The sequence below is a fragment of the Tachysurus fulvidraco genome, chromosome 23, assembly GCF_022655615.1.
Source record: "Tachysurus fulvidraco isolate hzauxx_2018 chromosome 23, HZAU_PFXX_2.0, whole genome shotgun sequence".
Classification (NCBI taxonomy): Eukaryota; Metazoa; Chordata; class Actinopteri; order Siluriformes; family Bagridae; genus Tachysurus; species Tachysurus fulvidraco.
Window position 1 is genome coordinate 2338503 of NC_062540.1, and position 12500 is coordinate 2351002.

At 41.4% G+C, this 12500-nt stretch overlaps 1 protein-coding gene across 5 annotated transcripts in view; it reads right to left on the reverse strand.

Annotated features, from left to right (window-relative positions):
- Positions 1-12500, reverse strand: part of LOC113651474 (utrophin) — a 126861-nt gene that overhangs the window by 17140 nt on the left and 97221 nt on the right. For 4 of the 5 annotated variants that reach the window (XM_047807273.1, XM_047807274.1, XM_047807272.1 and 1 more), the window contains 3 exons: positions 12388-12500; positions 9493-9604; positions 6897-7033 (listed from right to left, as the gene is read on the reverse strand). The exon at positions 12388-12500 is cut by the window's right edge and continues 54 nt beyond it. In XM_047807273.1, coding sequence (XP_047663229.1) covers positions 6897-7033; positions 9493-9604; positions 12388-12500 — 362 coding nt within the window. Of the gene's footprint in view, positions 1-6892; positions 7034-9492; positions 9605-12387 lie in introns of those variants that run through there. The other variant, XM_047807276.1, reaches the window with a different exon arrangement.

Here is a 12500-nt window from a genome sequence, read left to right on the forward strand (position 1 = left end):
CTCTCTCTCTCTCACTAATTTCATAAGACAAAATAAAACTATTATTTGTTGCAAATGAGCAGAATCTTTTTTTTTTTTTTTAGAAATTGTTGAAAATTGTTGAAAAATATAAACAGCACCACCTGCAGTACCGGAGAACTCGCATGCGACAGCCAGTAGGGAATCGTGTGGTAATAACTGGTAATAACATTGCTATAACTGTAACACAGCCTCAGAAATATAACAAAGCAAAACAATGGTTTGGGTAAAATAAATAAACAAACAAACAAATAAATAAATAAATAATTCCTCTTTCCCCAAATCTAAAAAGATGAGACATTTTATTTATTTATTTTTAAATCCGCACTAAAGCCACTAGGCTAAAATAGCTAACAAGTAAGCTAGCTGTTTTGCTAACACGTCACGTTCGTCTCAAACCAGGTCGAGTCGTTTATTTCATACAGAAACGAATTGTTCATCATACAGAATTTTTTCATGACTCCTTTTTTCAAACCTGAAATAGTTCATACGAAGAAATAAATTTCACTGTATTCATAAAACGTCCTCAGTTGTGACAAACTGTCGATACTTCTCCATTTAGCTTAATGCTAACGTAAAAAAACGAACGTAAAACGTCGTTTCCATCGTAACGTAGTCTCGATCTACCGACGTGTCTGAGAGAATTGTTGACGCCCCCGGTTACTTTGTCTTGTTGCCATGGTAACCGTGCTTCAAATTGTTTCTAAATCACTACGGCTGGTGTTAGAATGGCTAAATCTGCTAAATCGGTAGCTTCTCTCGTAAGCTAGTTTCACGTCCCGGTTCTTCGGACTCATCAGAGCGATCACGGTAATGAATTCCCGTGTCAGGAGCGTAATAACCTCACGCCTCTCTTCACACCCCGCTCATTCTCCAGGCTCTGTTATTGTAATTATCTATAATCAGCTCAGAGCAGAAATGAAGCTGCTTTCCACCCGAGCGATTAAAGCTCCGCTGCACCCACGTGCGCTCAGAAACACATGCTCTCGCACCATCTCTGACATGTGACTAAACTACTTTTCTGAAAAATAAAAAAAAATAAAAAATACACACACACATTCACCACACAGAAAATATCAAACCTCATCTGCAGTGAAATGAGCCGAAAGCCTTAAACACAGACGAATTATTTGATCATTTTGGACAAATTTTTATATGGGAGATAAAATGTTTAATTGGCGGATAAAGCCTCGGAGCTTAAAACCTGAACGCATCCCTTGCTCTATTTTTGAGTTTGTTTCATTAAAAAAACATGAATGGTGGATAAACGTGCCTTCAGCACATGAACGCCTTTCTCAGCGGGACGACCGAGTTTGTGTCTTACGTCTTACAGCTGCTAACTTTGAGTTATATATAAATAAAGTAAAAGTCTGTTCTTTTTATTTTACTACAGTGTTGTTAAATTGTTTTAGTTTCTCTAACAACTTTACCTCTGTGTTTGGGTTTTAGAAAAGAGTCACCAGAGTCAGCATTTCATAGCAGTCTGAGACAGAGGTCTTCTCGGGTCTAAAGAAATGCAACCGACCCGAAGTGACCCGAACCACTTTTTACCCGAACCCGACGTGCATAATTTATTTATTTATTTTTTAAGAAAGACTCGACCCGAGGCAAACCCGAAAAAATTAGACCCGAGTCCGACCCGACGGCAATTTTTTTTTAAACACGACTGGACCAGATTGTTGCGTAACTCTACACTAAAGTAAACGCTACAGAGTGGATTCAAAATTGATTGACAGGTCTGTTTCAACAAAAATTAGCTTACCGCCAGTCACACGTCACAGCCACATGTCCCAAGCGGTCTTGGCAAACAGAGGAGAGGTTGGAAAAGGACTCGAGTCAATGCACACACACACACACACACGAGATACAGTAGTTCGGGTCTTCTCGGGTCCGTTCGGTAAAAAACACATTCATTTTAAATTACTCGAGACCCGATGTCGCTATCATTAGACCCGACTTGTGTCCGAGGCACACGTGTAACTTTTAGACCCGAACCCGCTCGGGTCTCGGGTCGGACCTCGGGTTTTCGGAACTAAGTGGACCCGTGAAGACCTCTAGTCTGAGGTCCTTACATTTCAGCTGCTATAACGTAAACGATAACTTATTTCATGGATGAATTTCATAACTTATTTAATTTAACTGAAATGGTTTCCATAACATTTGGCCCAAATTGGTTCACAAAGCCCCGTCCCCTGGATCTTGTGTCCCGTAGAGACCAACGTCAATAAAATTACTTAAATCCGAACCCACGCCTTAAATCCGAACCCACGCAAAAGTTCCTGTTTTTCCGTACACATTGTTTTTTCATAACCTACTACATATCCTCCACAGTTATTTGTACAACCCAGGAATAAACAATCGACTATCGCAGCTATAAATAAATAAATAAAAAGTAGGATTTCTTTCTCATTTCTTACTAACGAGCAGAAAATGACCTCGAGAAATTCCAGAATAATTCTCAGAACAGTAAAAGTTTCTTGAATAAATGTCTTGAATAAATCGGGACCGGGACGTTAGCGATAACACAAAAACTAAAAGTCGTGCATATTGTCCTTCTAATGCCACTTCATTTTCAGGGTTTTTTTTAGGTTGACATCTTTTTTTTAATAGTCCACCACATTAAGCAGACTAGAAGATTTTCTCTTCTCAGAACCAAATGGTGCAGAACCCTAAGTGCCGTTTCAACGGGTGCCAGGTTAATGAGGTCCCGACGAGCATATGGCCGGATTAACCGGCGCTCCTCTAACGTCTGAGGTGAATGTGTTTTTGTTCTTCCAGAGCTGGAATATCCCCTGAGGCTATTTGAGACTTGTTTGGAGACGTGCCGAGCGTGCGCGAGTGTGTTTTTAAATCCACAACAACAAGCCACATAGACTGACTTCTCGGTTTGAGGCTGCCCTGTCTTTGAAAAAGGTTTTATTACACAGCTCAATGCGGCAGAGGCACACCGCGATGTGAGCTGATGTGATCTGCCTAAATTTACCCGCCTGTCCTTCCTCTCAGCTCGGCGCCTGTCATCCGTGGCCGAGAGCGAGCGGCAGCCGGCTGCGGTCTCCGTACTCCACATCACTTAGGCCCGTTAGAACGTCAGGGTTATTTCTTACGTTACACTCCTGCAAATTTGGACTTTTATAGATCTCCATCAGTTTCCTGTTCGATGCTAGGAACATTTTAGAGGGTGCACCACGGGAAAAGACCTCCAGCGTGATCCTAGAGACTGAACAAACTACTAACATTGCCTCTGAATTTGTTTAGCAGAGTTCCCTAACAGACGAATGAGGTCGCTGAGGTTCATTCGAACAAAGGCTTGAACTGACGTGTTAAAGCTAACAGCAAGCAGCGTGACTTTTACAGATTGTAAAATAACACTATAGCGTTAATATTTAAATCTGTGAAGTCCTCAAGCGTCTCTGAACCGTGTAGCTCCTCGACGAACGTTACAAAACCTTGAAAAGGGTCTAAAGCCCACCTCTTTTACCTAATAGGGGAAATAAATTACAGCGGTACTGCGCTACCAACTTAGCACTTTTGCCTCACACCTACAGGGTTGGGGGTTCGATTCCTGCCTCCAACTTGTGTGTGTGGAGTTTGCATGTTCTCCCCGTGCCTCGGGGGTTTCCTCCGGGTACTCCGGTTTCCTCCCCCGGTCCAAAGACATGCATGGTAGGTTGATTGGCATCTCTGGAAAATTGTCCGTAGTGTGTGAGTGTGTGTGAGTGAATGAGAGTGTGTGTGTGCCCTGTGATGGGTTGGCACTCCGTCCAGGGTGTATCCTGCCTCGATGCCCGATGACACCTGAGATAGGCACAGGCTCCCCGTGACCCGAGAAGTTCGGAAAATGTGAATGAATGCGCTACCGACTGAAGGGTCATGAGTTTAAATCCCAGACAAGGCTCTAAAACAATTTAATTCACTCTGTTTCAAAGCGTCCTTCATAAAAAAAATCATGTCCTGATATCTCCTGCTTTTTCAGGACAGGTTTCGAGGTTGAAATATAGAGTGAAACAGCATTGTGTTTGCGTGGTATGAAAGATACAGACAGATTTTATTGGCTGGCTCGAGCTTGTTGATGCTGTCAGGACTGGTTCCAGCATGCCTTGTTAAAGCTCCCTGTACATATACACAGAGAGGACAAGCAGACACACTGGACTGATTTCTCTTTGTCTCTCTCACTCTATATAAACCTGCAAACTCGGTCACACTCTTTCTCCATGCGTACTAACGAAGCCTTACTGTTTTAAGGAAAATCCCATGTTTCTGATTTCTCTTTACCCCCAAAAAGGAAGCATTTAGCAAAGACAAGTTTGTTAGTCTTTCATCACCTTCCTTATGCCCGTAACTGGAGCTTTATGGCTACTGTAGCTGAGTATTAAAACACTTTCATATCCATAATCCTTTTTTCATGCGTTTAGAGTTGGTCAAATCGCCTCGATTGATTCTGCACACTTTCCTAAATGTTGAAAACCTGAACCTTGCACGTATACGTATAAGGATTTTATTCCAGTACTTTAAACAAACATGTTCTTTATTATAACAAAGACTCATTATACTTTTTTATCCATTTAGATTTACACTAACTAGTTTAACTACTGAAAGACAAAAGAAATCGTTCCGTAACAAAGCGCTAACAAATTGTTCCATAACAAAGTGCTAACAAATTGTTCTGTAACAAAGGAAGTTGTTCCGTAACAAAGGAAGTTGTTCCATGACAAAGGAAGTTGTTCCGTAACAAAGCGCTAACAAATTGTTCCCTAACAAAGGAAGTTGTTCCGTGACAAAGGAAGTTGTTCCATGACAAAGGAAGTTGTCCCGTGACAAAGGAAGTTGTTCCGTAACAAAGCGTTAACAAATTGTTCCGTAACAAAGCGCTAACAAATTGTTCCCTAACAAAGGAAGTTGTTCCGTAACAAAGGAAGTTGTTCCGTGACAAAGGAAGTTGTTCCGTGACAAAGGAAGTTGTTCCGTGACAAAGGAAGTTGTTCCGTAACAAAGGAAGTTGTTCCGCAACAAAGGAAGTTGTTCCGTGACAAAGGAAGTTGTTCCGTAATAAAGCGTTAACAAATTGTTCCGTAACAAAGCGCTAACAAATTGTTCCCTAACAAAGGAAGTTGTTCCGTAACAAAGGAAGTTGTTCCGTGACAAAGGAAGTTGTTCCGTGACAAAGGAAGTTGTTCCGTAACAAAGGAAGTTGTTCCGTGACAAAGGAAGTTGTTCCGTGACAAAGGAAGTTGTTCCGTGACAAAGGAAGTTGTTCCGTAACAAAGGAAGTTGTTCCGCAACAAAGGAAGTTGTTCCGTGACAAAGGAAGTTGTTCCGTAACAAAGCGGTACCGCGAATCTAACGTCTCTTTTACAGAAAACATCCCCGTATCAACGAGTACACAAATTTAATAACCACGTATGTGGAACAATGATAACGGATTAATGTAAACGCTGTGATTCGTTATTGGGGAAAATGAATCGTGCCCTTCGGACTGATCAAAACGGAGGATTACGGTGTATTGAAATGATCTCAGCAGCTATGTTTGTGTGGAGGAGTGAAAGAGAGGAGGAAGACGAGAGAATAACGATAAGCAAGACGAATCCTGTCACTACGACTCGCTGTGTGGTAGAGTTATTTGCGTAAAGCTGTGTCTGGGTCTGTACGGTTTAATCCGTTTCAGCAAGGTCACTTCCTGCTGTAGGTTTGACAGACAGAGAGAAAGCTCTCTCTCTCTCTCTCTCTCTCTGTGGGAGTGTTATCCTCTCATCTGTCTGTTATTTGTCACTGTAAAACACACAGCGATGGTGTATTTGCAGCAGGGCATCTGAGCGACGATGACATTTCTCTCTGCAGGAGGAACGATGCTGTACATATTTTAAACTAAACAGAAGAACGGATGTGTATATTTTTGCCACCGGACAAAGCATTAAAAAAAAAAAAAATTCGAACCAAAAACTTTTTTTTTTAGTCTGATATTTTTACCCGTTAACCTGCTGATCAGAGGCGGAGCCAGGAGAATTGTAGGAGGGGCTAGCAGCACTGTTAGGTTCTAATAGGTTAAATTTTATGTATTTATTAAACATATTAATCATTTAGTGTTTTTAACAATAAAAGTTTCCAGCCTTCCCGAGTTTATAGTGTCCCTAAAACCTAAAAGTTTAATTTCCTGACAGAAAAGAGCTTGGGTTTTCACACGAAACCTTTTGATCGGTAATTCGCAACCTTCATAATGTCGCACAAAATGGCGGAAAACTCCTCAAGACTCCTGCTCGGAACGCGACTTTTATACGGCGGCCGTCTTTCGGACACCTAATCTCCATCCTGCGTCCTGCTGATTATTTTATTCAGAAGTACCGGAAAAAAGCGGGTGAGTAATGGTTTACGGAAGCAGGCTTTGTGTGTGTGTGTGACAGATAATAAACAAGGAGAATGCGACTGAAGGCCATAAATCATACGAAGCGGAGAGTCCACCTTACGGAAGAGACTAATCAGGCGCATCTTAAACACCATTACGGTGAGTTATACACTCTTCTGACAGCACGGATAAATCCTACGCAAACACACACACACACACACACACAAATTATCGCTAAGACGGATCATCCACGTGTCTAGACAGAGAAGCGAAAACAACAAAGACCGTTTGTTTTACGCAAAAATGAAATCCAGAGTAACGAGTAACTCTGCCTTATAACACCTAGGTGTCACTGATAACCAACGGTTTTGTTCTTCACACCTTTTCAGGTTCAGTTTTACGGGGACCCACAGAGCCACATTCAGCACTGGGGCTGTAACCTTGTTTTGTAAATTGCTTTGGATGTTGTTAAATTGTTGGCTCAGGTGTTTGGACGACGTGTTGCGATCGTATGAGTGTGTGGTGTGAGGTGAGGACTCACGTCTCTATGTTGTCCCCCTCCAGGACAGTTTGCACGGGCAGGTAGCCGAGGCGAGGGTGCTTGGCGAAGTACTTCTTCGAGCGGAACTTGTTCTTAAGCACTTTGGTGAAGTCGCGCATGTCCTCGCCCGAGGTGGTCTGCAGCAGAAAGATCGTCAGTCATGATAACAGGCTATAAATCATAATAACAGAAATCGAGGGGAAAATAAACAATTAAATAAAAACAAATAAAACAAGCCAAAAAAAAAAATCTATTTTTTTAAAAAATTCATTTAAAATACACAATAAAAATGAAATGAAATTACAATAATAGAAATACAAAAGAAACGGGATAAAAATATAAATAAATAAACAGAACTTCATTTAAACTGACTACAAGAAAAAAGCAGAATAAAGACAAACGGACAAACAAACGAAACGGAAAAAAATAACGAAACAAAAAAAAAAATAAATAAAGCAAGTAAATAAAAACAAATAAAACAAGCAAAAACCCCCCAAAATCTAATTTTTTTCCAATTCATTTAAAATACACAATAAAAATTAATGAAATTAAAAGAAATACAAAAGAAGCCCGGAAAAAAAACTGGGATAAAAAAATTAAAAAACAGAACTTCATTTAAATTGAAAAACATATCGGTAAAAACACAAACGTCTGTAAATAAATACAGAAACAAACAAACAAACGAGGAAAAAAACAACTACAAGAAAAAGACAAACAAACGAACGAAACAAACAGCAACAAAAACAGCAAACACACTATTGAACGAGTCTGTAATGGCCTCAGGACCCTTTGAATAAATAAATAAAGCAGCGCCTGTTAATATGGATTATTAGCTAGTCTGAACATCTGACGTGTTGCTAGCTAAGCAGGTGTGTTAGCCGAGTTCCTGTCGGCGCTCTCCTGGTCTCTCGCTAAAACGGAGCTCAATAAGTCAAAAGGTTTTTAGTTCTATTTACTCCTGCATTCGCACCCAAACCCTGGAGTGAGGAAGGAGAGCAAATATCCATCTGTTCCTCCTTCCACAACACACTCCTCCACTTCTGCTGCGAACAACACCGAGAAACAAACACCAGACCCCCAACACTTCCACACAACCCCCCACCCCCCATCCCCTCTACACCAACCCCAACAGCTCCACACGTCACACCTGAACCCCGACGTCATTACAGGTCCAAACCCCACGTTACACACAAATGCAAGTACCGAATGAAAAAAACTTGTCCGTTTTCTCGAGTAATAAAAAAGCCAATATCTCGGAGATGAAAGAGCAATATCTGCGAAATGAAAAAGCAGTGCGATGATAATAATAAGGCCACAGCGGGAACCCGCGGAGCTCGGCCACTTTCCTATCGATCTGAGCGTGGAACCGTAACCGTCTCTTTCATCAGCAGGAACGTGAACTTTAAATGTGTTTTGTGTACAAGTGTCATAACAAACGAGTTCACGGAGCTGAAATAAACACGTCGTGTCGCCCCTACAGGTGACGAGGTCACGCCGAGGCTCGCACTCGTTTATTCCATAGCGCTGTGATGTATTCTGGATTCTGATTGGTCGGTAAGACATTTAAGAGTTGAGTTCAAGACAGAAAACAAACCATCGAATCGTTTTTTAAGGCCAAGTGATTATTTCAGCTGCTTATACATACATTTAGCAGACACCCTTATCCAGAGTGACTTACAACTGAGCAACTGAGGGTTAAGGGCCTTGCTCAGGGGCCCAGCGGTGGCAGCTTGGTGGACCTGGGGTTCGCACCCGTGACCTTCCGATCAGTAGCCCAACACTTTAACCACTGAGCTACCACATCCCGTATGCAAGATAAGAATGCTTTCTAGAAATAATGACTCCCTTTACTTTGTACCGTTCGAACAAAAACTCCGTCAAGAGGTTCGAACTTTACGACAAACTTATTTTAATGCAAACCAGGACAAGACACCTCCAGGTCAACGGAGTCGATCTCGGCCTAGAATCCGATCTATCATACACGAAAACGGTTCGTTTCTGATTATATCTTGTGTCCACACATTCTTGGGAAAAAAACAAACAAAACAAAACCGTGACATCTGTCATGTTAAGGCAGGAAATGGGATTTGTGTCACCGGTACCGTAAAGATTTCTCACACCGATCAGTTCAAAACCTCGTGCTAGCCGTCAGCTCCGAACAGAACTCGGGCACAAACACACGGAGCAGTCAGGCACAGAATAACAACATATCTTCATTCCCCACATCTTGCATGCCTCATGGAGCGAGCGCTAGGCAGGGATTCAAAACGCAACAATTACGCTTGGACAGAGTCGATATCCATCACCCTCACAGCTGCGGGAAATCGACACTACATTACAGCCGGGTGCTAATAGCACGCCGCTAACAACACGAGCGACGCTACACGATTTCCACCTTCCATATAAAACCACTTATTTGTTCACAATAAAAAAAAAAAAAAAGAAAAAAGAAGGGAAAAAAAGAAAAGAAAATATGGAAGCTGAAAGGACCCCAGGGAGCCACTGGAGGTTGGGCAGAAGGTGTTTTTATTTCCGTAACTTGGCTCGATTAATTCTTCGTCTTTTAGAGTTAACTTAGTAAACGTGTGAGACTCACCGGGGTGCAGTACTCCACCATGGGGTAGTTCAGCTTGTGTCCTTTCGCCGTGCGGCCGGAGAAAAAGCAACTCTGACAAACGTCGTAGTTAAAGTGCTTTAAACTGCGATACCTGTATAAGAGGAGAGAGGGAGAGAGAGAGACAGAGAGAGAGAGAGAGAGAGAGAGAGAGAGACAGAGAGAGACAGAGAGAGAGGTTGCAAAAGAGAGAGAGAGAGAGAGAGAAAGAGACAGAGAAAGAGACAGAGAGAGAGAGAGAAAGAGACAGAGAGAGAGAGAGAGAGAGAGAGAGACAGAAAGAGAGAGAGAGACAGAGACAAAGAGAATGAGAGAGAGAGGGAGAGAGAGACAGAGAGAGAGAGAAAGAGCGAGAGAGAGAAAGAGCGAGAGAGAGAGAGAGAGATAGAGAGAGAGAGAAAGAGAGGGTGAGACAGAAAGAGAGAGAGACAGAGACAAAGATCGAAAGAATGAGAGAGAGAGAGAGAGGGGGGAGAGAGAGAAAGAAAGAGAGGGAGAGACAGAAGAAAAGAGAGAGAGAAAGAGAGACAGAAAGAGAAAGAGAGAGAGAGAGAGAGAGAGAGAGAAAGTCTAGTCAACAACTTACGACAAACGTATTGCGGCGATTAACGCTGTTCTTCATGGCTAGCTAGGCGTTACTACAGAAACCATGGTGATCAGAGGTGAATATTAACTAGACGCACCTTGTGATTATATAGAGTTTTGTTTCTGTTGACTTTTTCTCTCATCCGGTCTTTTTGCTGAGTCCACGAGATGACTACATAAACATTTCCATAGCAACGTACACACCGGCCTCTCTGTACAATCTAAACCTAATCACAATAACTGCGCTATTCATCGAAGCTAAACGTGCACTTCTCTAGCTACGTCTAGCTTCTTTTTATAGCTGATATAATAACAATGAAAAGAATGAATTAGAACAATATGAAGAAATGAAAGAAAAAGGTTTTGAACCTTTGGTTTGTTATTAGATCATTACGTAGCTAAGACAAATGTTAGCAAGATATTTACAAACTCTATGCCAAGCTACTAGCATCATGTGAACACACACACAGGAAGAAGAATAGTGTCTAAGCAGCCCGTGTTCTCGCTCTCTCAACATTTCCTACCGCTTATCCGAACTACCTCGGGTCACGGGGAGCCTGTGCCTATCTCAGGCGTCATCGGGCATCGAGGCAGGATACACCCTGGACGGAGTGCCAACCCATCACAGGGCACACACACACTCTCATTCACACACACACACACACACACACACTCACACACTACGGACAATTTTCCAGAGATGCCAATCAACCTACCATGCATGTCTTTGGACCGGGGGAGGAAACCGGAGTACCCGGAGGAAACCCCCGAGGCACGGGGAGAACATGTAAACTCCACACACACAAGGCAGAGGTGGGAATCGAACCCCCAACCCTGGAGGTGTGAGGCGAACGTGCTAACCACTAAGACACCGTGCCCCCCTGCAGCCCATGTTAGCTATTCCAAATGAACATGCTAGGTTTAAACCATTGACAAAAAGTAAATAAATAAATAAATAAATAAATAAATAAATAAATAAATAAATAGATATGTATATAAATAAGTATCCGATTGTTTTAAACGTACATTTTTGGCCACCGGTTGCAAAATTTTGGAGCCAAATTCGTTCTTTAGAAAAAAAAAATTGCTTGCTTTTTGTTATCAAGTTATAAAGTTTGACTGACTTATATGCTAGAAATAATGAAAGATTTGTAAATAATGAGCATGTTAAAGCCCCGCTGGTGCGTCCAGCTGCCGATTCCTAAACATCGGAGTCTCCGAGCTTCTCAGTCGTGGTTTTGACTCTGAACTTTAGCGTTTTGCGGCACAGACTCTGACGTTAATGTGAGTGCCGGAGCCCTCGGTGAGATTCAGCTCTCAGACTAACAGACAGTCGGTCAGTCAGACAGAAAGCTGCACCTTACGCTGCCCTTTCCATTTGCCCCAGGAAACACACTGTATGTGGGTGTGAGACAGAACCTGTCAGCATCTGTCTGGACACCGCTGAGCGCTCCAAGCCCCGGGATAAACCGTCTAAATTATTAAACCGTCTTTTATGACTTCAAACTTTAGTTTGAAACTAGGATACGATGACAAAATCTCTCTCTCTCTCTCTCTCTCTCTCTCTCTCTCTCTCTATCTATATATATATATATATATATATATATATATATATATATATATATATATATATATGCAAAATAAATAAAATACATCAGATATAATCATAAAAAAATCAGGTATAATACTTTTAAAAAAAGTAGCTCAATGACGCTTGAATTTAATGTCTACAAATTTTTTTATTTCATTTATATATAATTATATATTTTAATATTTATCGTCGCAATTGTAATTTGTTTCATTTATTTACTTATTTATTTAGTAAATTTTTTATTCAGATATTTATTTTCCTCTATTTACCTTTTACCATCATTTTTAAATTTAAATTTTTAATGAATCTAATTAACGTTAGGACAAGACTTCGATTTATTTATTTATTTGATTTATTATTAAACAATTTTGAATTATAAACTAACATTTAAAAAAAAAACAGAACATTTTGAATAAATCGATAAATAATGATATTGATTATTATATTGTCATATCATATAACCTAACCTTAAACTGAGCGCGGTGTAGGCGTGGCCTCATATTCTAATGACGACACTTGATTGACAGCTCTCTGACGGCAACCACATGACATCAGTCCTTGTGATTGGTGACGGAAGGATTCGACCGTAATTAGACCCGCCCACAATGTGGTCTTTAGTCTAATACACAATCCTGAGAATGTATAGTGGGAAAATATGTGTGTGTGTGTGTGTGTGTGCGTGTGTGTGTGTGTGTACATACCTGAAGCCTACAATCGGACACTCTTTACAGATGTTACACTTGGCCTGATGTTTCGCCGTCTCCGCAGCCGCCACTCTGTGCAGTACAGGAAGCCACACCATGGACTGAGGCTC